The 18,869-nt window shown below is 37.8% G+C and overlaps 2 protein-coding genes across 6 annotated transcripts in view; both read right to left on the reverse strand.

The window, feature by feature from the left end:
• Window positions 1–18,869, reverse strand: part of LOC145277481 (uncharacterized) — a 367,340-nt gene that overhangs the window by 150,732 nt on the left and 197,739 nt on the right. The gene's annotated exons all lie outside the window — the stretch shown is intronic.
• Window positions 1–18,869, reverse strand: part of LOC145277480 (solute carrier family 35 member H1-like) — an 80,797-nt gene that overhangs the window by 9,285 nt on the left and 52,643 nt on the right. For all 5 annotated transcript variants that reach the window (XM_080128849.1, XM_080128852.1, XM_080128854.1 and 2 more), the window contains 3 exons: window positions 8,746–8,914; window positions 6,299–6,382; window positions 161–336 (listed from right to left, as the gene is read on the reverse strand). In XM_080128849.1, the coding sequence (XP_079984975.1) occupies window positions 161–336; window positions 6,299–6,382; window positions 8,746–8,914 (429 nt within the window). The remainder of the gene's footprint in view (window positions 1–160; window positions 337–6,298; window positions 6,383–8,745; window positions 8,915–18,869) is intronic.

Here is an 18,869-nt window from a genome sequence, read left to right on the forward strand (position 1 = left end):
AGGCAACTAATAGAATCACATTTTCGCAATAAATTTGATGCAAGAATAAAAATTAAATTTCAAAATTATGTGAACTTTCAATTATGATATTTCAGTGAAATTTTATGTTAAATAAAAAAGAAAAAACAAGAAAAAAAATAAAAAATAAAAACAAACCAACCTTGAATATGCCAGCAATAGAAAGGGTCAAACTAGAAGTATTAGCCAAGAGTAGGAATTCTGCACATTCCATAAAAAAGGCCAAAAATGCTCCCAACGAAAGAAGACCAATATTGGATAAAAGCAGCAGCGTGTCACTAAACCGAAAAACTTTATTTGTACTCACAAGATGGATGCCTAGAAAAAAGAATTTGAAAATGGTTTCATAGTTTGGAATAAGATCATCATAGTGGATTGCAGAAGCTAAAGTAGCTTCAAAATAAACTAGTTTATCTCTTCACTATTACGAAAGGACGGAATTATTTTAACGGAATGTGCTCTGATGAACTCATTACACTTACACCCCTTCAATGTACATACTTCCGACAAACCCAATGAACAACAAAATCCTACCTATTCACTGTAGAGATGCCTAGATGCTAGAAAGCCTTCTACTTTAATAGTTTCTTTCTTCGGATTGCTACATTTTGGAATTCTCTCCCTGTTTTTCTACCTATACTGACACGCAGAAGTTTAAATGTAATGTGAACTAACATCTCACTAATATCTCCTATAAACATAGTTCCAAATAGTAGCCAATTCTATATATATATATATTATTCCTTATTGGAATTTTTATTGTTGAGATGTTGATTTTATTTTATTTCGGACTATTAGTCTCATCTTATCTTTTTTATTGGTGCACAACGTTTCGGCCAACTTCCTCTGGCCTTCGTCAGGTGGTAACCGCGACGGATAGGAACTTCGAATCTCCTAACTGCATTCTCAGCCATCACTGCCATCCGTAGTTGTTGTCGTCTCACCACATTTTTGACCAATTACCTCTGGCACGCTTTGGGTGGGATTGAAACCGCTATCTTCAGACAATGTTCATCCGGAACCGTAGAGATTCAACGTCTCTATCAACTGCGCCACGGGCCCCGAAGGGCGATCAAGGTTGGATTCTTTGATCTTATAAATCCACATTTATTTATTATCTGATCTTCCATAGTCGGGTCCGTACCGATTGGTATATATATATATTATTCCTTATTGGAATTTTTATTGTTGAGATGAGCATTGTATGTTGATTTTATTTTATTTCGGACTATTAGTCTCATCTTATCTTTTTTATTGGTGCACAACGTTTCGGCCAACTTCCTCTGGCCTTCGTCAGGTGGTAACCGCGACGGATAGGAACTTCGAATCTCCTAACTGCATTCTCAGCCATCACTGCCATCCGTAGTTGTTGTCGTCTCACCACATTTTTGACCAATTACCTCTGGCATGCTTTGGGTGGGATTGAAACCGCTATCTTCGTTATCAAAACGTTGTGCACCAATAAAAAAGATAAGATGAGACTAATAGTCCGAAATAAAATAAAATCAACATACAATGCTCATCTCAACAATAAAAATTCCAATAAGGAATAATATATATATATACCAATCGGTACGGACCCGACTATGGAAGATCAGATAATAAATAAATGTGGATTTATAAGATCAAAGAATCCAACCTTGATCGCCCTTCGGGGCCTGTGGCGCAGTTGATAGAGACGTTGAATCTCTACGGTTCCGGATGAACATTGTCTGAAGATAGCGGTTTCAATCCCACCCAATGCGTGCCAGAGGTAATTGGTCAAAAAATGTGGTGAGACGACAACAACTACGGATGGCAGTGATGGCTGAGAATGCAGTTAGGAGATTCGAAGTTCCTATCCGTCGCGGTTACCACCTGACGAAGGCCAGAGGAAGTTGGCCGAAACGTTGTGCACCAATAAAAAAGAAAGATGAGACTAATAGTCCGAAATAAAATAAAATCAACAGTAGCCAATTCTGTTCAAGTGGCAATGTTTTGTTTGGGGTGAACAAGAGTAAAATTTTTTAAAAAGTGACACAAGGACCCAAAAATGAGATTGAATAGCCAGAGCTCAAGAGGAAGAGCACTCTGGCCTTCAAAAAGTGTCAAGGTATTTCTGTTGGCATTCCCTGGTAGAGGCACCTTAGGCGATTAGCAATAAACTAACCTTTTCATAAAGAGAGAAGGCAAAGCTTGGAAGGGTGGATTTTCTAGAACTGCACAGGACCAGAATCACATTACAGTCAACAAGAAAAGACCATTTAAAAAATGGTGAAGACTTGCTTTGGTGTGAGTGAAAAAAAAATCGTTGGCTAGTTGGTGTTAAACCCAAAAGCAACAAACAGAATTACTGATTAACTTTTGAGATATTTGTTTAATCGGAGTAACCTCCCCTTGAGGTACGGTTGTGTTTTTTTACTTTTTTGTGGAAACAAGTATTTTAAATGTTAATCAGAAGATATAAAATTCTACAGCTATATTTCTGTATATTGTAGACAGTCATCTGTAAGGAGACAAATGTGTGTTTTTTTTTTTAAATTACTTTAACATCGGATTCTTGTTTAGATATAGAAAGTTTTAAGAAAAAAAAGAAATTTCTGTCAGAATGTATTAATGCATACACTAGTGAAAACAGGAAAAATTAACATAAAAACTTGTTTATATTGATTCAATATTTCATTTCAGTTAACCCTGCATTATTCCCAGAGGTGTTTTGTCACACCAATTTTGCTTAAGTGCTCATAATTCCTAGTTGGCAACTTATTTCTTTTCTTCCGATCCAGTGACTCAGCGAGTATATAGCACATGAGGTATGGTGCAGTTGTATCTCAGTTTTCCTTGGAAGTAGACGTTGCTTTGCCCTTCTAAGGTGTCCAGTCGCTCCAATTGACTAACGTAAGTATGATTTTATGATTTATATATTTTTGTATTTTTCCAGTGGGAATGAAAATTTATAGATATAAGCACATATTATGTATCATCAGGCGACTCTGTAATATTCAATATGGAATTAATGTTTTGGTATTTTCTTTATCATAAGTTTATTATTTTATTTACAGTAGAACCCCGGGATACAGCATTAATCCGTTCCAGGGTTGGGATCGTAAGGTGAAATCGCCGTATTGGCGGGGCCTAAGCAAAATTTTATACAGTACATATTAAAGATTAATAACAGAATACAGTACAGTATATAATAAAAATGTATATAATCAAATAACATTATAAATAACAACATAAGGCAGGGCAAATACCATAACCATTGTATTCCACATCATAATCTGGAAAAAAAAAAAAAAAAAAAAACGTATCCCAGGGCCACTGTATCCCGGGGTTTTAATGTATAATTTATTACTCTTTCAATCTTGTAACTATGAAGTTAGCTAACGTAATATCTTAATTTTTCCTTAGTTTTATAATTTTATTGTATTATTTTATATTAATATCAACAAGATACAAGCAATTCAAACTGTTCAACAGGTACTGTAGATATATCCTGAACCAGAAGGATAACTATATTTTACAAAATAACCCTTTAAACATTTTGTAATAGGGTGTATAAACACCCCATGTGCCTAAACATGTTTGGAAAACCCAAACGACTAACAGTGTTAAGAAACTTTATCTCTAAATAAAATATTTCATTTACTGAAATCAATTTAAATATAGAAAGAGTTCTTGAAGTGTATGAGAGTTCTTGAAGGTGCCGGTAAATTGAAACTAAAAATAACAATAAAAAATTTTTTTTTAAAATGTGTCAGAAAATTGTATACGTACTATTATTGCATGCAGTTTCGATGAATTACATCCCTTTGAGTTTAAAGGAAAAGCACGATTATTATAATTATTTAAATTTTTTTTTTTTTTTTTTTTTTTTATTCAATTTTCACCCCAAACAAGGCACAGTGCCACTTTGAAGCAGGGGGCTACTATTAGGGAATTAATTAGCGGGGTCATTATGAAGGGAGAAGAGTAGAAAGATGTTTGTTAACATTACACTTGAACTTCTGCATATCATTGCAGTTGGGAAAGCAGAATCCCGGAAGGGAGTTCCAAAGACCCGCAGTTCTGGGGAAGAAACTATTGGAGTAAAAGGCTTTCTTGCACCTAGGGATCTCTACTGTAAAGGGATGAGACTTAGTAGCTTGTCGGGTTTGTCGGGGGTAGTTACGTCGGGGAGGTACAAGTGTTTGCAGTTCGTCAGAGCATTCACCATTAAAGTATTTGTAGAACAGGCAGAGGGATGCAACATCTCGTCGATGGGACAGAGGTTGAAGCCTAGATGACAGTTCAGGACCTATCAGGTTTGCGACTCTTTTTTGAACCCTGTCCAGGAGCGAGAGACAAGCAGCAGATGCACCAGCCCAGATGTGACAACAGTACTCCATACATGGGCGAATGGTTGCCTTATAGAGGTATAGGATACTGGCAGGCGTAAGTAGTTTTCTAGCACGGTAGAGGGAGCCAACCTTCCTTGCAGCAGCCTTGGCAATGCTCTCAATGTATCTATTCCAGTTCATATTCCCTGTAAACGTTAGGCCGAGGAGTTTAAAAGAAGTACTTTCAGGCAATGTGTTCTTGGCCATTGCTATTGGTGGTAGAGAAGGTTTCTTGTAGTTATTGAAGGAAACAAGCTTAGTCTTAGCAGCATTGAATGAGACCAACCATTTTTGTCCCCATTCCACTACGGATTGGAGGTCAACCTCTAGTGTTTCTGCCATTTTCTTGGATATGTGTTCATTTGTTTTCCCCTCATATCTGTTATAGAGAGTGGTGTCATCGGCAAATATACCCATCTCCGAAACAATATTATCAGGGAGGTCGTTTATGAATATCAGGAACAATAGAGGTCCAAGGATAGACCCCTGAGGCACTCCCGCATTTATGTCATATTGTTTGGATGTACGTCCGTCGAGGACAACTTTGATTTTTCTATTACTTAAGAAGGATTTAATTACATTCTGAATTCTTCCAGTGATTCCATATGATCTCATTTTCCTTAGAAGACCATCGTGCCATACCCTGTCAAAAGCCTTAGATATATCAAGGGCCACCGCTCTACCCTCCCCTGTTTTATCCAATGAACGGTATATACGTTCAGAAACTACAGTTAAGATATCTGCTGTTGAACGGGCTTGCCTGAATCCATATTGTTTGTCAGTCAAGAGTTTAGCAGCTGTTAGGTGCTGGACTAGGGCTTTATTAACTAAGGACTCAAATATTTTGGCGAAAAGCGGGAGGAGGCTAATGGGGCGATAATTTAGTGGGTCAGTTCTTTCACCAGAATTCTTGAAGACTGGTACCACAGAGGCGGTTTTCCAGCAGTCGGGAAAACAAGATTCGTTAAGGCATTTATTGTAAAGTTTGGACAGAACTGGAGCAACCTCGGCAGAGCATTTTTTTAATAGCACAGCCGGGATGAGATCTGGTCCACATGCTTTAGAGGTGTCTAGGTTTTTTATAATAGCATGTACCTGAGAAGGGGTGATTTTCAAGTCGTCAAGTGTGGCGTCTGTTCGCAGAGGAAAATCAGGGAGTGAGTGGTGTACCGAGTTCAGTGTGGAGTTTGAGGCAAACCGACTGGCAAGCAGATTAGCCTTGTCAGTTGCCGTGCAAGCAACCTCATGATTGTTTGTTAGTGGGGGAATAATTGACTGTCCATTATTAACTACGCTGTTGTAGATTTTCCAAAAATCCCGGGTTCCTAATTTCTGTGCTTCGATGCGCTTTCTGGTGGTTTCAGAGTAATCTGACTTAGCTGTGTCTATCACTCTCTTACAATTATTTCTAGCTTCTATAAACTTCTGTTTATTTGAGCTGGACTTATGTCGGTTGAATCTGCGGAACGCATGCTGCCTTTGACAAATGGCAGCTGATATCCTATATGATATCCTTGTCTTGGATGTTATCCTCAATGCTTCAACCGATGTAAGCTTTGACCTTTAAGTGCATTTTATCTAACTTGGAAATCTGTATATAATTTTGGGTAGTTTGCCCTTATTCCATCAGCCATGATCGGGTAACAGTTGTAAATGATTCATAATTTTATTCCTTGACCTTTTAATCTTCATTGTCACTTAGAACGGATTATTACTTGGCACGTATCTATTGCACCAAGGATCCTTGCAGAAATTCTATGCAGATTCCAGAGTTCAACAAGATGCACCTGAAGAAGGTTGACATCGGCCGAAACATTGAAAATAACATCCAAGATAAGAATGGTAAAATCCAACTAATCAATCATCTTAAAAATTCTAAAAATACTATATAGACATCAAAAATAAATATTTTTTAAGCTAACCTTCAAATGTGGCAGACAATGGTAGAAGTCCCAATATCATCCATGGTTCAATATGATATATCATGTCAATTGGATTTCTAAGGCCTGAAAGAAACAAAAAAAAGATGAATAAAACAAAATATATGGACAATTCTCATGAAAGATGGACAAAAATGGACAATTATTTTCTAGCAAAAAAAAAAAATATCAGTACTGTGCCGTGCCCAGATGTCATTAAAATCACGAACGTCATTAAAATCACCAGATGTCATTAAAATCACAAAGTCTAAAGTAAATAAGTTCTTGATGAGCCGTTCCATATAAGTTATCAAATTTACCAAATTTTCATTACTAATGATTACTATATTGACCAATTTCTACTGTACACTCTTTAACCCTTATCCTTGAGTGGCCTCTGGGCCTTGATAATGTGGTGATGCCTTTGTAAAAAAAAAAAAAACGTTGAACTCTCCAACCTTTTGCACTTCTCTTGTAACCATCTTCAGGATGGGAAAACAATATAAAGTTTAAATTACTAGAAATCTATACAACCTTAATTTTGAAATTCAAGAAATTTTTATTTTTGATATTTCATCTTTTTGGATAATATTACCCGAGATTACAATTAATAAATGTTAATATGCTAATGAAGAAAATTTTGTACTTAAACATAATTTTACTAATAAAGTTCAGAAAATAAACGATTTTTTATGATTCATTTAAATAGTCTTTCAATCATATAGCATTGTAACGTTGTACACACGCTTACACACACATTAACCTGTAGACGCTCAGGACCCAACACATTGTAGCAGGCTGTGTTGCAAGGAATAGAAGACAAGACTCAACTAACTTTTTTCTGTTGAAACAACATTTCTTGGTACTTTCCCAAATAAAACATGCTCATGATGGTCGGTCTATGCACACATTTTTAGTTTTTTTTCTTTACCGTGACCTCACTTCACACATGGCGTAGCATTTGCATACAGCATCCATGTTCTGCTATAGCATAATGGTTAGAGTATTTGCTAATAATAGGCCAAGAGACTTAAGTTCATGCCTCACTCAATCAAAAACTTGATGCCTCCCTGGCATTTAAAATGTAATCTAATTTATAAAACTCATTATGTCTGTCTGTCTCCATATTTTCAAACTGTATCTCCTTCAAAACTAAAAGTTGTAGAGTGGCGCTAAGGACCTCAAATGATTGGACTTTTTACAGACCATTCTTTTATGAGACTTAGCTGATAAAAATAGTCTTTAATAGGTTAAAAAAGGGTAAAAATTGAAAAAATTGTTATACGTTTTGTACATTCATCTTAGTTTATTTTTAATCAATTCATATGCATGTCACGTTGGTACAGTGGTAACGTCACCAGCTTCGAAAACTACAGTTTTTCTTTCGGTTTTGATTCTAGCTGATGGCACCTAAATACTTTTTTTTTTACTTTTGGAATTATGACTATAATAATATATACGAAATTTGGACAAATTAAAATATCATATTTAAGCGTATTTTATGACCGGGCAAAGCCCCCCCCTCCCCTTAATCTTATTTCAAAGTAAATGTTTAAAAGAATACAGCTTTGTTGTGACTACTAGTATTACTAATAGTTATAATCTCACAGTAAAGTTATTTCTTTTGTTTTTGATGACTAATTATTTTTGTTTTTCTATACAAATACTCGGCATCATAAAGTGAAGATTCTAGGATGGAGTACTGTTGCCACATCTGGACAGGAGCTGCTCAGAGCACCCTGTCCTGCCTTGACAGAGTTCTCAACAGACCTTGTAATCTAGTAAGTGATGCCCTTTTCTCTTCTCTGCCATATCTTTCCTATAGAAGAGACATTGCAAGCTTGTCTCTGTTCTATTGCTATTCTCATGGCAAGTGTTCGACTGACCTCTAATCTACACCCCCCACTCGCCAATCTTTCACAAAAAAAACACTTGTCGAAATCACTATCAATAAATTCCCCCACTTTCTATCAGTGCCTAAACCTAAATTTGGATTCCATGAACAAAGCTTCTTTCTTAGAGCTGTCTGCCTATGGCACTGTACCACTGGTCTGCTTTCCAGCTGACTACAATATCATGGTCTTCAAGTCCAACATAAACAAGTTCTTATTGAACCATTCTCACAAATAATCTAATTATACTAAATTTCCACCACAAACAATTACTATGCTACTGTCCGAATGACTACAATAATCCTTATCCTTCAGTGGCCTCTGGGCCTTGATATGTAAAAAAAAATCCATCATACACATAACTAACCATTAACTTTTGTCCCCCAATTGCATTTGGGCCTAGATAAGCAATAACTCATCAAGTAAAAAAAAAAAAATTCATTATAAAATATACTTAACTAAATAAATACATGACATTTGTTTGCTTTCCTTTAAGAATTTATCTATAAATGACATTATTTTATTGGCGTAAAAAAAGAATATTATGAATATACAAACCCATCTCACTGCGGCTGGCCATGATTTGAGTAAGTGTCCATCGGAGACCAGACAGGAATGTTGCAGACATTACCAGGATGAATCCAAAAAGATGGAATTGTGTAGAATGGTAAGTGAAGAGAAACAAGCCTCCAGATATAAAACATACTACGAAAACTAAAGATGGTCGCTAAATGAAAGAGAAACAGAAAATGACAAAGTACAAAAGTTAACATGCTGATTGGTGCGACTAAGAATGTACAACTAAAAATCATGTACAATCAATGTATGACTAATTGTGTTGCATTGTGGGGTGGGGGGTTATATGACCGTTTATATACTGTACCACATTAACATGCGTGTGCATATAGTTAAATTATATGTGTTTGTATTTGTGATGTATTTGCATCGTGGAGGGGTTCTATATCTGTATATATAGTTGAATTGTGCTGTGTTGAATGTGTGTGTAGCACTAATAAATGTCTGTTGCGTTCTTATCATAAACGGACCATATGTATGTTACAATGTCTGTTGTGTTGCCCTCAGATTCTTAATGTCTATTTTACAGCCCATGATTCGTCTCATCTAGTGGTGTTGGTGCGTGCATGTCAGAACATGATATATCTGTGCTGCTATTGTTTCTTCTGGAAGGTTTTGTCAACTGCCTTTGGGGGAGCTGGAATTTGTTAGAAGGAACACTCAAATAGGACCCAAAATGCTATAAGATTTTATGTATTTATTTTACTCCCAGGTATTCGTCATAGCAGAGGAGTGATCGATGATCTTGGCTTGGGTTAGTTCTCCGTTCTGAGATTCATTTTAGCCCATCTTGTTTATTCTACATCTCCACTCCAACTCAACGATGCTTGCGCAAACCAGAACACGTGACATGCGACATGTCACGTCCATTCTCATTTGGATACTTTTCAGTGCAAACTGACTGGTCCCAGAGTTTGACAAAGTTTGACAACCTGTCAAAACATGACGATTCAAATACAAATGGATGAATGAATATAGTTATTAATGCCTCAAAAAGACTAAGATTTAGGAACTCACATTTTGGGATGCATGAAGGAAGTCAAAGTACACCATCATTTTCAATTTGAAACCAAGTCCACAACATCCAGTTTCTTCCTATTGCAATCAAATCAATCACAATTCTCCATTTCCAACTAGACTTCATTGGAGCACTTGGTTGCCAATTCTCTCTGGGGCCAACCTTAGGGTATGTTTAGGTTTGCCGATTAACTATACTACTTGCTGGTTAGTGCAATTTCAGACTTCTTGGTTAGTAATTCAATCATTTTATTTGATCTCTAAAATCCTTCTAAGTCACTTCGAATTAAACGTATCCAATTTCTTGTGTGAACAAGATATTTCTATTATAAAATCTGAATTTAGACGTGAGAGTAAATTTTTTTGTTTCTCCTGATCTCATCAAGGTTTTAGATCAACCATGTTTAGAATTAAATTTCAAGAGTTCAAAATTCATACAAAATGATTGTTGGTTCAGATCTTTTCCAATGGCATCAATGTGCAATCAACAACATTAGATCCAATTGGTAATATATTTTACACCAATCACAAGATGGAAAATAAATGTCCATTTTCATATAATTATACTTTAGTTTATTGAAAAAAAAAAAAAAAAATTGTCATTTTAATATGAAAAATATTTGCTCAAATTCTCAAAATAAAGTTGTATGTAACATCTGTATCTTTCAGTGGAAATAAAGCCACTTGTCTTTTTTTATGTATAAATCGTATGTTAAGTTGAGGTTATTTTTAATTGTAAAAATCTATAAAAATCAATGACAGCATTTGTAAAGTCAATATTGATCTTGAGTTATTTTTATTTTTTTTTAGCATGAATGAATCTTGCTTTTAGATAAGTCCAAGCATTTCTTGAGGGAGCTTTATCCTATTCAAGTTTAAAGCAATATTTAGATGCATCCAGGCATCCCTATAAAAATCTTTGTCCATTTACACATATATCCAATTAGAGTCAGAAATAGTTTATCCTTAATTTAAAGATGAAAATAGCTAAAGAATGAAAAAAAATAAAAACAGACAGATGGTTCTCCCCGAATGTGCTGCTGTCATCGCGCACAGAAATCACTTTTTCCATAGCTACCAACATAATAGATGTACTGAGACTAAAGCTGCTTTCAGGACTGCCAGCAACCACCATAAAAGAGTAATAAAACATGCAAGAGAGCTATATGCTCAGTTTTAAATCCAAAGTAGCTGAGCAGCACCTTGGTTCCCACCAGTTCTGGCAAATAGCAAACAGGATCTTGAACAGAAGCGTGCGTTCTATCCCAACTATCATCAATGGACCTGAGATCATCTCGTCAGCATCAGACAAGGCCAAACTATTTGCCAAGAACTTTGCAGCTAATTCTACCCTATGCGACAATTACCATCAACTCCCTGTATTTCCTCCTATAACAGACAACACACTATGCAACATACAAATATCTGTGTATGAGGTCACCAAGCTAATCAAGAACCTTGATTCCAGTAAAGAAACTGGCCCTGACGGAATTCCAGCTATAGTGCTGAAAAAGCTCCAACCAGAACTTGCTCCCATACTTACAAAATTGTCTAAGCGTTGCCTTAAGGAGAAGAAGTGCTTTCCAACACCCTGGAAAACCTCATCAGTATGCCCTGTATTTAAGAATTCAGGTGACAAGTCATCTCCCTCTCAGTACAGACCAATAAGTCTCCTGTGTGTCATGAGTAAGTTGCTGGAATCCATATTAAATAAAGAAGTAGTCAACCATCTTAACAGAAACAACCTTCTTAGTGACATGCAATATAGTTTCCGCTCTGCCTGCAAGATCTACAGCAGATGTGCTAACGGTTATATCGCATAGGATTAGTGAATCTATTGACAAAGGTTTCCTTTCCAGGGCAATTGCTCTTGACATATCAAAGGCCTTCTATAAGGTATGGCATAAGGGCCTACTTCACAAGATTTCCAGCTACGGTATTACTGGAAATGTTTTCTCAATCATTAAATCATTTCTCTCTGATAGGTTCATAAGAGTAGTGGTTGATGAGCAGAAATCATAGGCCAACAGTATTAATGCTGGAGTCCCTCAGGGGTCCATCCTAGGCCCAACTCTCTTCCGGATCTACATCAATGATCTCCCAAAACACATACTTAAATCATTCGTTGACATCTATGCTGATGACACGACCATCTATGGCAACACATTAAAGGCCGTAAATGACAAAGTTCTCTCTAATTCTCTCTCCTCTAATCTTGAGCACGTGGTATAATGGGGAAAGAGGTGGCTGGTCACTTTTAATGCATCCAAAACCAAGCTTCTATCTTCACATCATCAATGCTCTGATCCCCATCTGGCATCAATTGAAATGGATGGCTCGTCTTGGGGAGGCTCCATGTTTTGACAAGCTTCTGGGTTTGACCTTTACTCCTGATCTGAAATGGAACATGTACATCAAATCTGTTGCCAGGGACGCTGGGAAAATGGTGGGATCCTTATACCGCTCCAGAAGATATCTCACTACTGATGCAATTCTCTATCTGTATAAAAGCCAAGTACGTCCAAGGATGGAGTACTGCTGCCACATCTGGGCAGGAGCTGCTAAAAAGAGCCTATCCTGCCTTGACAGAGTACAAAATAGACTTCGTGGTTTAGTGGGGGATACCCTTTTCTCTTCCCTGCAACCTCTCTCCAACAGAAGAGACGTTGCGAGCCTGTCTTTGTTTTATCGTTATTTCCATGGCAAGTGCTCGTCTGAGCTCCAATCCCTCATCCCCCCTCGCCAATCTTTCACTGGCTGAATCTACAGTCAATAATTTTCCCCACTCTCTATCTGTGCCTAAATCCAAACGTAAATTCCATGATTCTTAGAACTGCATGCCAGTGGAACTCTCTGCCGCTTGCCTGTTTCCCACCTGACTACAACTTTGACGTCTTCAAGTCCAACATAAATAAACTCCTGACAAACCGCCCCCTTAAGTAACACACTATCAAAACCCCCAATACTAATGATTACTACAATACTATCTCATTGATTACTGTACACGCAATAACCCTTATCCCTGAGTGGCCTTCGGGCCTTGATAAGTGGTGACCCCCATGTAAAAAAAAAAAAAAAAAAGATGGATTTCTCAACCTGCGAGCTCTGTGTGTGGGTGTATGTGTTTGTGTGTGTGTGTGCGTGCGTGTGCGCATGCATGTGAAATTTTATTTAAAACAATTCCAGTTTCAATTAAGTCATGAAGAAAAAAAAACCCATTGAATGCCTATGTGAGGGGGAGGAGTAACAGGAAGTTATTTGATGACAAAATAATCATCTTACTCCTCTACCGCGCCATTGTTTCAAGTTTTAACCTTCAGGGGAAAACTGTCATAAGATGGAAAATTAGTTTTTTCATGCTTATATAAAAAAAATAAAAATAAAAGAGAAACAGACAGCAATCAAAAAGCTCAGACCTTATATCTATGAGAAGATTAAGCAATTTAAGCAGAAATCAGATTTTTATGGATAAAATAAGCGGAATATATACAGGAATTAGTGATGTGACAATTCCAATATTTTTCCCAATTCCAATACAATTACCGATTCCATACTAAATTTTGGATTCACAACCTTCTACAGCAAATACCACATCTAAAATAATGGTCTTAACCAAGATTTTTTCTAAATGCTATCTTATAAACCAGCATTTTTTCTATACCTGTCGCTATAGAAATTACTAGAAATGTATACCATTTGATATAAAGCATTCTTCAAATGCCACCTGTGGCATGGAGGGGAGGGGTGCAACTACACCTGTTTTTTTTTTTTTTTTTTTTTTTTTTTTTATTCAATTTTCACCCCAAACAAGGCACAGTGCCACTTTGAAGCAGGGGGCTACTATTAGGGAATTAATTAGCGGGGTCATTATGAAGGGAGAAGAGTAGAAAGATGTTTGTTAACATTACACTTGAACTTCTGCATATCATTGCAGTTGGGAAAGCAGAATCCCGGAAGGGAGTTCCAAAGACCCGCAGTTCTGGGGAAGAAACTATTGGAGTAAAAGGCTTTCTTGCACCTAGGGATCTCCACTGTAAAGGGATGAGACTTAGTAGCTTGTCGGGTTTGTCGGGGGTAGTTACGTCGGGTAGGTACAAGTGTTTGCAGTTCGTCAGAGCATTCACCATTAAAGTATTTGTAGAACAGGCAGAGGGATGCAACATCTCGTCGATGGGACAGAGGTTGAAGCCCAGATGACAGTTCAGGACCTATCAGGTTTGCGACTCTTTTTTGAACCCTGTCCAGGAGCGAGAGACAAGCAGCAGATGCACCAGCCCAGATGTGACAACAGTACTCCATACATGGGCGAATGGTTGCCTTATAGAGGTATAGGATACTGGCAGGCGTAAGTAGTTTTCTAGCACGGTAGAGGGAGCCAACCTTCCTTGCAGCAGCCTTGGCAATGCTCTCAATGTATCTATTCCAGTTCATATTCCCTGTAAACGTTAGGCCGAGGAGTTTAAAAGAAGTACTTTCAGGCAATGTGTTCTTGGCCATTGCTATTGGTGGTAGAGAAGGTTTCTTGTAGTTATTGAAGGAAACAAGCTTAGTCTTAGCAGCATTGAATGAGACCAACCATTTTTGTCCCCATTCCACTACGGATTGGAGGTCATCCTCTAGTGTTTCTGCCATTTTCTTGGATATGTGTTCATTTGTTTTCCCCTCATATCTGTTATAGAGAGTGGTGTCATCGGCAAATACTAATAACTAGAAACACTTAGAAGCCTCAATCCAATTAGATTGAGAATTAAAATTTGACATGAAAATCCCTTGGGATGTTGGACATGTTACAAGATTATAATTATAATGCTACTACTATTACCTATAATACTATGACTAATAATAATATATACTTAGATCCTTCAAAACTGCACTAAATGTTGTCTAAATGATCCTGGGATGTGCGTGTCTGGGAGAGGGGTAATATACTACTCATAATCTCTTATATAATAAAGGGTGTTGTGTTTAATAATTAAATATGTTTGTAACAGTAATTCAAAAATAAAAATAATTCAATATATGTTCAAGCAAAATGTTATGCGTATCAGTTTGTCAAGCAACAACACACCAAGAAATTCTCTAAGAATACAATTTTTTTTTTTTTTTTTTTTAAATTACATTTTCACCCCAAACAAGGCAAATTGCCACTTTGGTGTAGGGGGCTACTATCAGGGGCAACAACTACTGGGGTACTATGTAGGGATTTGGGCAGCAAGGTGTCGGTTCACGTTACACTTGAACTTCTGCACGTCAGTACTGTTGAGGAAGCAGGGACCTGGAATGGAATTCCAGAGTCTAGCGGTTCTGGGGAAGAAACTATTGGAGTAAAAAGATCTTTGACATCTAGGGATCTCTACAGTGTGGGGGTGGGATTTTGCAGCCTGTCGGGTTTGTCGAGCGTGCTCACGTCGTGGGGGCACAAGTGATTGCAGTTCGTCAGAGAATTCACCACTAAAATACTTGTAGAAAAGGCAGAGGGATGCAACATTTCGTCGATGGGACAGAGGCTGAAGCTTAGATGCCAGTTCAGGGCATATCAGGTTTGCGACTCTCTTTTGACTCTTGTCAAGGAGCGAGAGACTAGTAGCAAATGCACCAGCCCAGATGTGGTAGCAATACTCCATACATGGGCGAATAGTGGCCTTATAGAGGTACAGGATACTTTCGGGTGTTAGTAGTTTTCTAGCACGGTAGAGAGAGCCCACCTTTCTTGCAGCGGCCCTAGCAATGCCTTCAATGTAATTGTTCCAACTCATGTTTCCTGTGAACGTTAGGCCAAGGAGTTTGAAAGATGGACTCTCAGATAAAGAGTCGTTGGCCATTGCTATGGGTGGTAGAGAGGGTTTCTTGTAATTATTGAATGAAACTAGTTTATCTTGACAGCATTGAACGCGACCAACCACTTTTGTCCCCATTCCACTACAGATTGGAGGTCTTCCTCTAGTGTTTCTGCCATTTCTTTAGAAATGTGTTCATTCGTCTTCCTGTCGTGCCTGCCATAGAGTGTAGTGTCATCAGCATATATCCCCATCTCAGAGGCAATGTTGTCGGGGAGGTCATTTATGAATATCAGGAACAATAGAGGTCCAAGGATAGAACCCTGGGGCACCCCCGCATTTATATCATATTGTTTAGATGTACGACCGTCGAGGACAACCTGGATTTTTCTCTTATCTAAGAAGGATTTAATTATGTTAAGTATTCTACCAGTGATACCGTATGATCTGATTTTACTGAGGAGACCCTCATGCCATACCCTGTCAAAAGCCTTAGATATATCTAGAGCTACCGCTCTGCCCTCCCCCGCTTTGTCCAGTGAATGGTATATACGTTCAGAGATCACAGTTAGGATGTCTGCTGTGGAACGGGCTTGTCTAAATCCATATTGTTTGTCAGTCAGTAGTTTAGCATCTGTAAGATGATGGACTAGAGCGTGGTTAATTATGGTCTCAAATATTTTGGCAAAAAGTGGGAGGAGGCTAATGGGGCGATAATTTGATGGGTCTGTCCTTTCGCCAGAATTCTTGGATACTGGTACAACAGAAGCAGTTTTCCAACAGCCTGGAAAACAAGCTTCATTAAGGCATTTGTTGTAGAGTTTGGAGAGAACTGAAGCTACTTCGGCTGAGCACTTTTTTAATAGCACAGCTGGGATAAGATCAGGTCCACATGCTTTTGAGGTGTCAAGGTTTTTTATGATAGCATGCACCTGAGCAGGGGTGGTTTTCAGATCGTCTAGTGTGGCGTCTGTCCGCATAGGAAAGTCAGGTAGGGGGTGGTTGGAAGGGTCCAGTGTGGAGTTTGAGGCAAACCGACTGGCAAGCATGTTAGCCTTGTCGGTTGCTGAGGAGACAACCTCGTGATTGTTGGTTAGTGGGGGAATTGTTGATTGCCCATTATTTACTACACTGTTGTAGATTTTCCAGAAGGGTCGAGTTCCTAGTTTTTGTGCTTCGATGCGCTTTTTAGTGGTTTCCGTAAATTCTCTCTTAATGTTATTTCTAGCTTCTATATACTTCAGTCTGTTTGAACTGGACTTATGTCGGTTAAACCTACGGTATGCATGCTGCTTTTGAGAAATGGCAGTTGCACAAGTCGACGTAAACCATTGGGGAGAGTGGGGCTTACTATAAAATTTCCGCATGGGAACATGCTTCGATTGCAGTTTTGAACCAGTCAGTGGTCTCGTTTGCACATTGTTCAGCAGGAAGAGAGAAAATATTTTTCCATGGAGCATCTCTAATTAGTTCCCTGATGGCTTCCCAGTCAGCCTTTTTATAATATCGTTGTTTTGAGCACTGGCTCTTCAGTTTTGGCGATTTCAACCATTATCACTGCATGATCAGCATTCCCGAGTGGGCTGTGGGCCCTAGTTATGCAGTCATCGGGAACTGTGGTCAAAAACAGATCTAGAAGTGATGCGTGTTGTTCTTCCTGGTCAGGGAAACGGGTTGGAAACGTGACAATTTGTGATAGGGAGCGAGATATAGTGAAGCTATGGGTTGTGCTGCCCGCTGCATCTGTGTGAGTAGAGAATCCAAGCCAGTTTTTGTGGTGGACATTAAAGTCACCAAATACATTAAGATTTCTACCCTTTTAAACTAAATTAGTTTGAAATTCCATGCAGATTCTATAGTTCAACAAGAAGGTCAAAGGTTACATTGGCTGAAATGTAAGAGGAAAACAGTAGTCCAAAAAATTCAAATAATACGCATTATCAATCTTCATCTAAAAAATTAAGAAATAATCCAAATAATTATCTTTAAATGTTTTATATCAAGAAATATGACAAAGTATAAAGTTAATGTGTCTGTTTGCAAACTTTCATCAGATTTGAGAGATGGACTGATAACCATATATATTTTGAAACTAAAGTATCCAGACTATTTGGATATATGTATTTCATTTTAAAATTAAATGTGGGAGTGGGGTGCTTGACATTTTGTTTCAATAATGAATCATCACTTATCAAGGCCGAAAGCCAATCAAGAGCAAAAGTCAATGAGAGAGTATTGCTCATCAAACTAACAATTGGCTCGAAAGTGGATAGAATGGACAAAATTTGATGATTTATGATGACAGTTTATGACAAGTATTTCTTGACATGGAACTTAAAGATGACCATGTTGTAGTCTGCAGAGAAAGAAAAGATTTAAAAGAGTGGGCATCGAATAATCGATTGTCTACCTGTTGAAAAGAGGAAGGGCTTACGTCATAAACAGAGAAATCGGACGACGATTTTTTTGTTTACAAAACAAATAAACGTGACATTCCTCGTAAGCTCTGGAATTACAGATATTGGCATGAGTGGGTAATTCACGTGTCACTGTGTGAAGACAAAATCGAATGATTTTTTGAGGTCAAAACGTGACTTAAGAACACATGTATCAACCGATTGACAGAACGCGTGGATAGAAAAAACAAAGGGACAAAATGCCAATAAAAACGGTGAATCAGCAGAGCAGAGATAGAGAGAGAGAGAAGAACACGGAACAGCATGTGTTGCTGAAAACCAGATTGTCGAAGCGTCATTTTCCCTCCTCAGAGCACTGTGAGAAAACTGCTAACTGTGAACTTCAGAACCACCAAAAAGAAAGAAAAAAAGACGATCTGTTTTAAATTGTAACTATATTGTAAAATATAATTTTATACAAAAACAAACACAATTGTGACTTACGTCTTTTAATGCATGTTTTTAAGTTACAGCTGATCGTTCTAAGTCGTCAACCGCTTTGTTTTCAGGTTCAACGTTGTTATGACATTTTTGACAATTGACGAGAGGCAAGATAAAGAAAAAGTGCCAGTCTAAGGTGAGATAACTCACTAGTCTTAACTCGTTGTCATCACAACCGCCTAGTAAACAAGTGAACCTACGGACGATCGACGTAACTAAAACTGCTATGTACCATTGTCAGGGAGTCCTACGCACTATTACGATTTCCCAACCTGGGAGCCACACCATAATACAACATAGTATTAATTGGTGCCTTGATGACCAGTTCACTCCGCAAGAGTGATAAGTAAGAACTTTTTAACAAAAACAAAACTAAACAAAAAGAACTCTTACACAAAAAGAACTTGGTTACCAC

Source organism: Euprymna scolopes, chromosome 6 (assembly GCF_053919585.1).
Source record: "Euprymna scolopes isolate OS-2025 chromosome 6, ASM5391958v1, whole genome shotgun sequence".
Classification (NCBI taxonomy): domain Eukaryota; kingdom Metazoa; phylum Mollusca; class Cephalopoda; order Sepiida; family Sepiolidae; genus Euprymna; species Euprymna scolopes.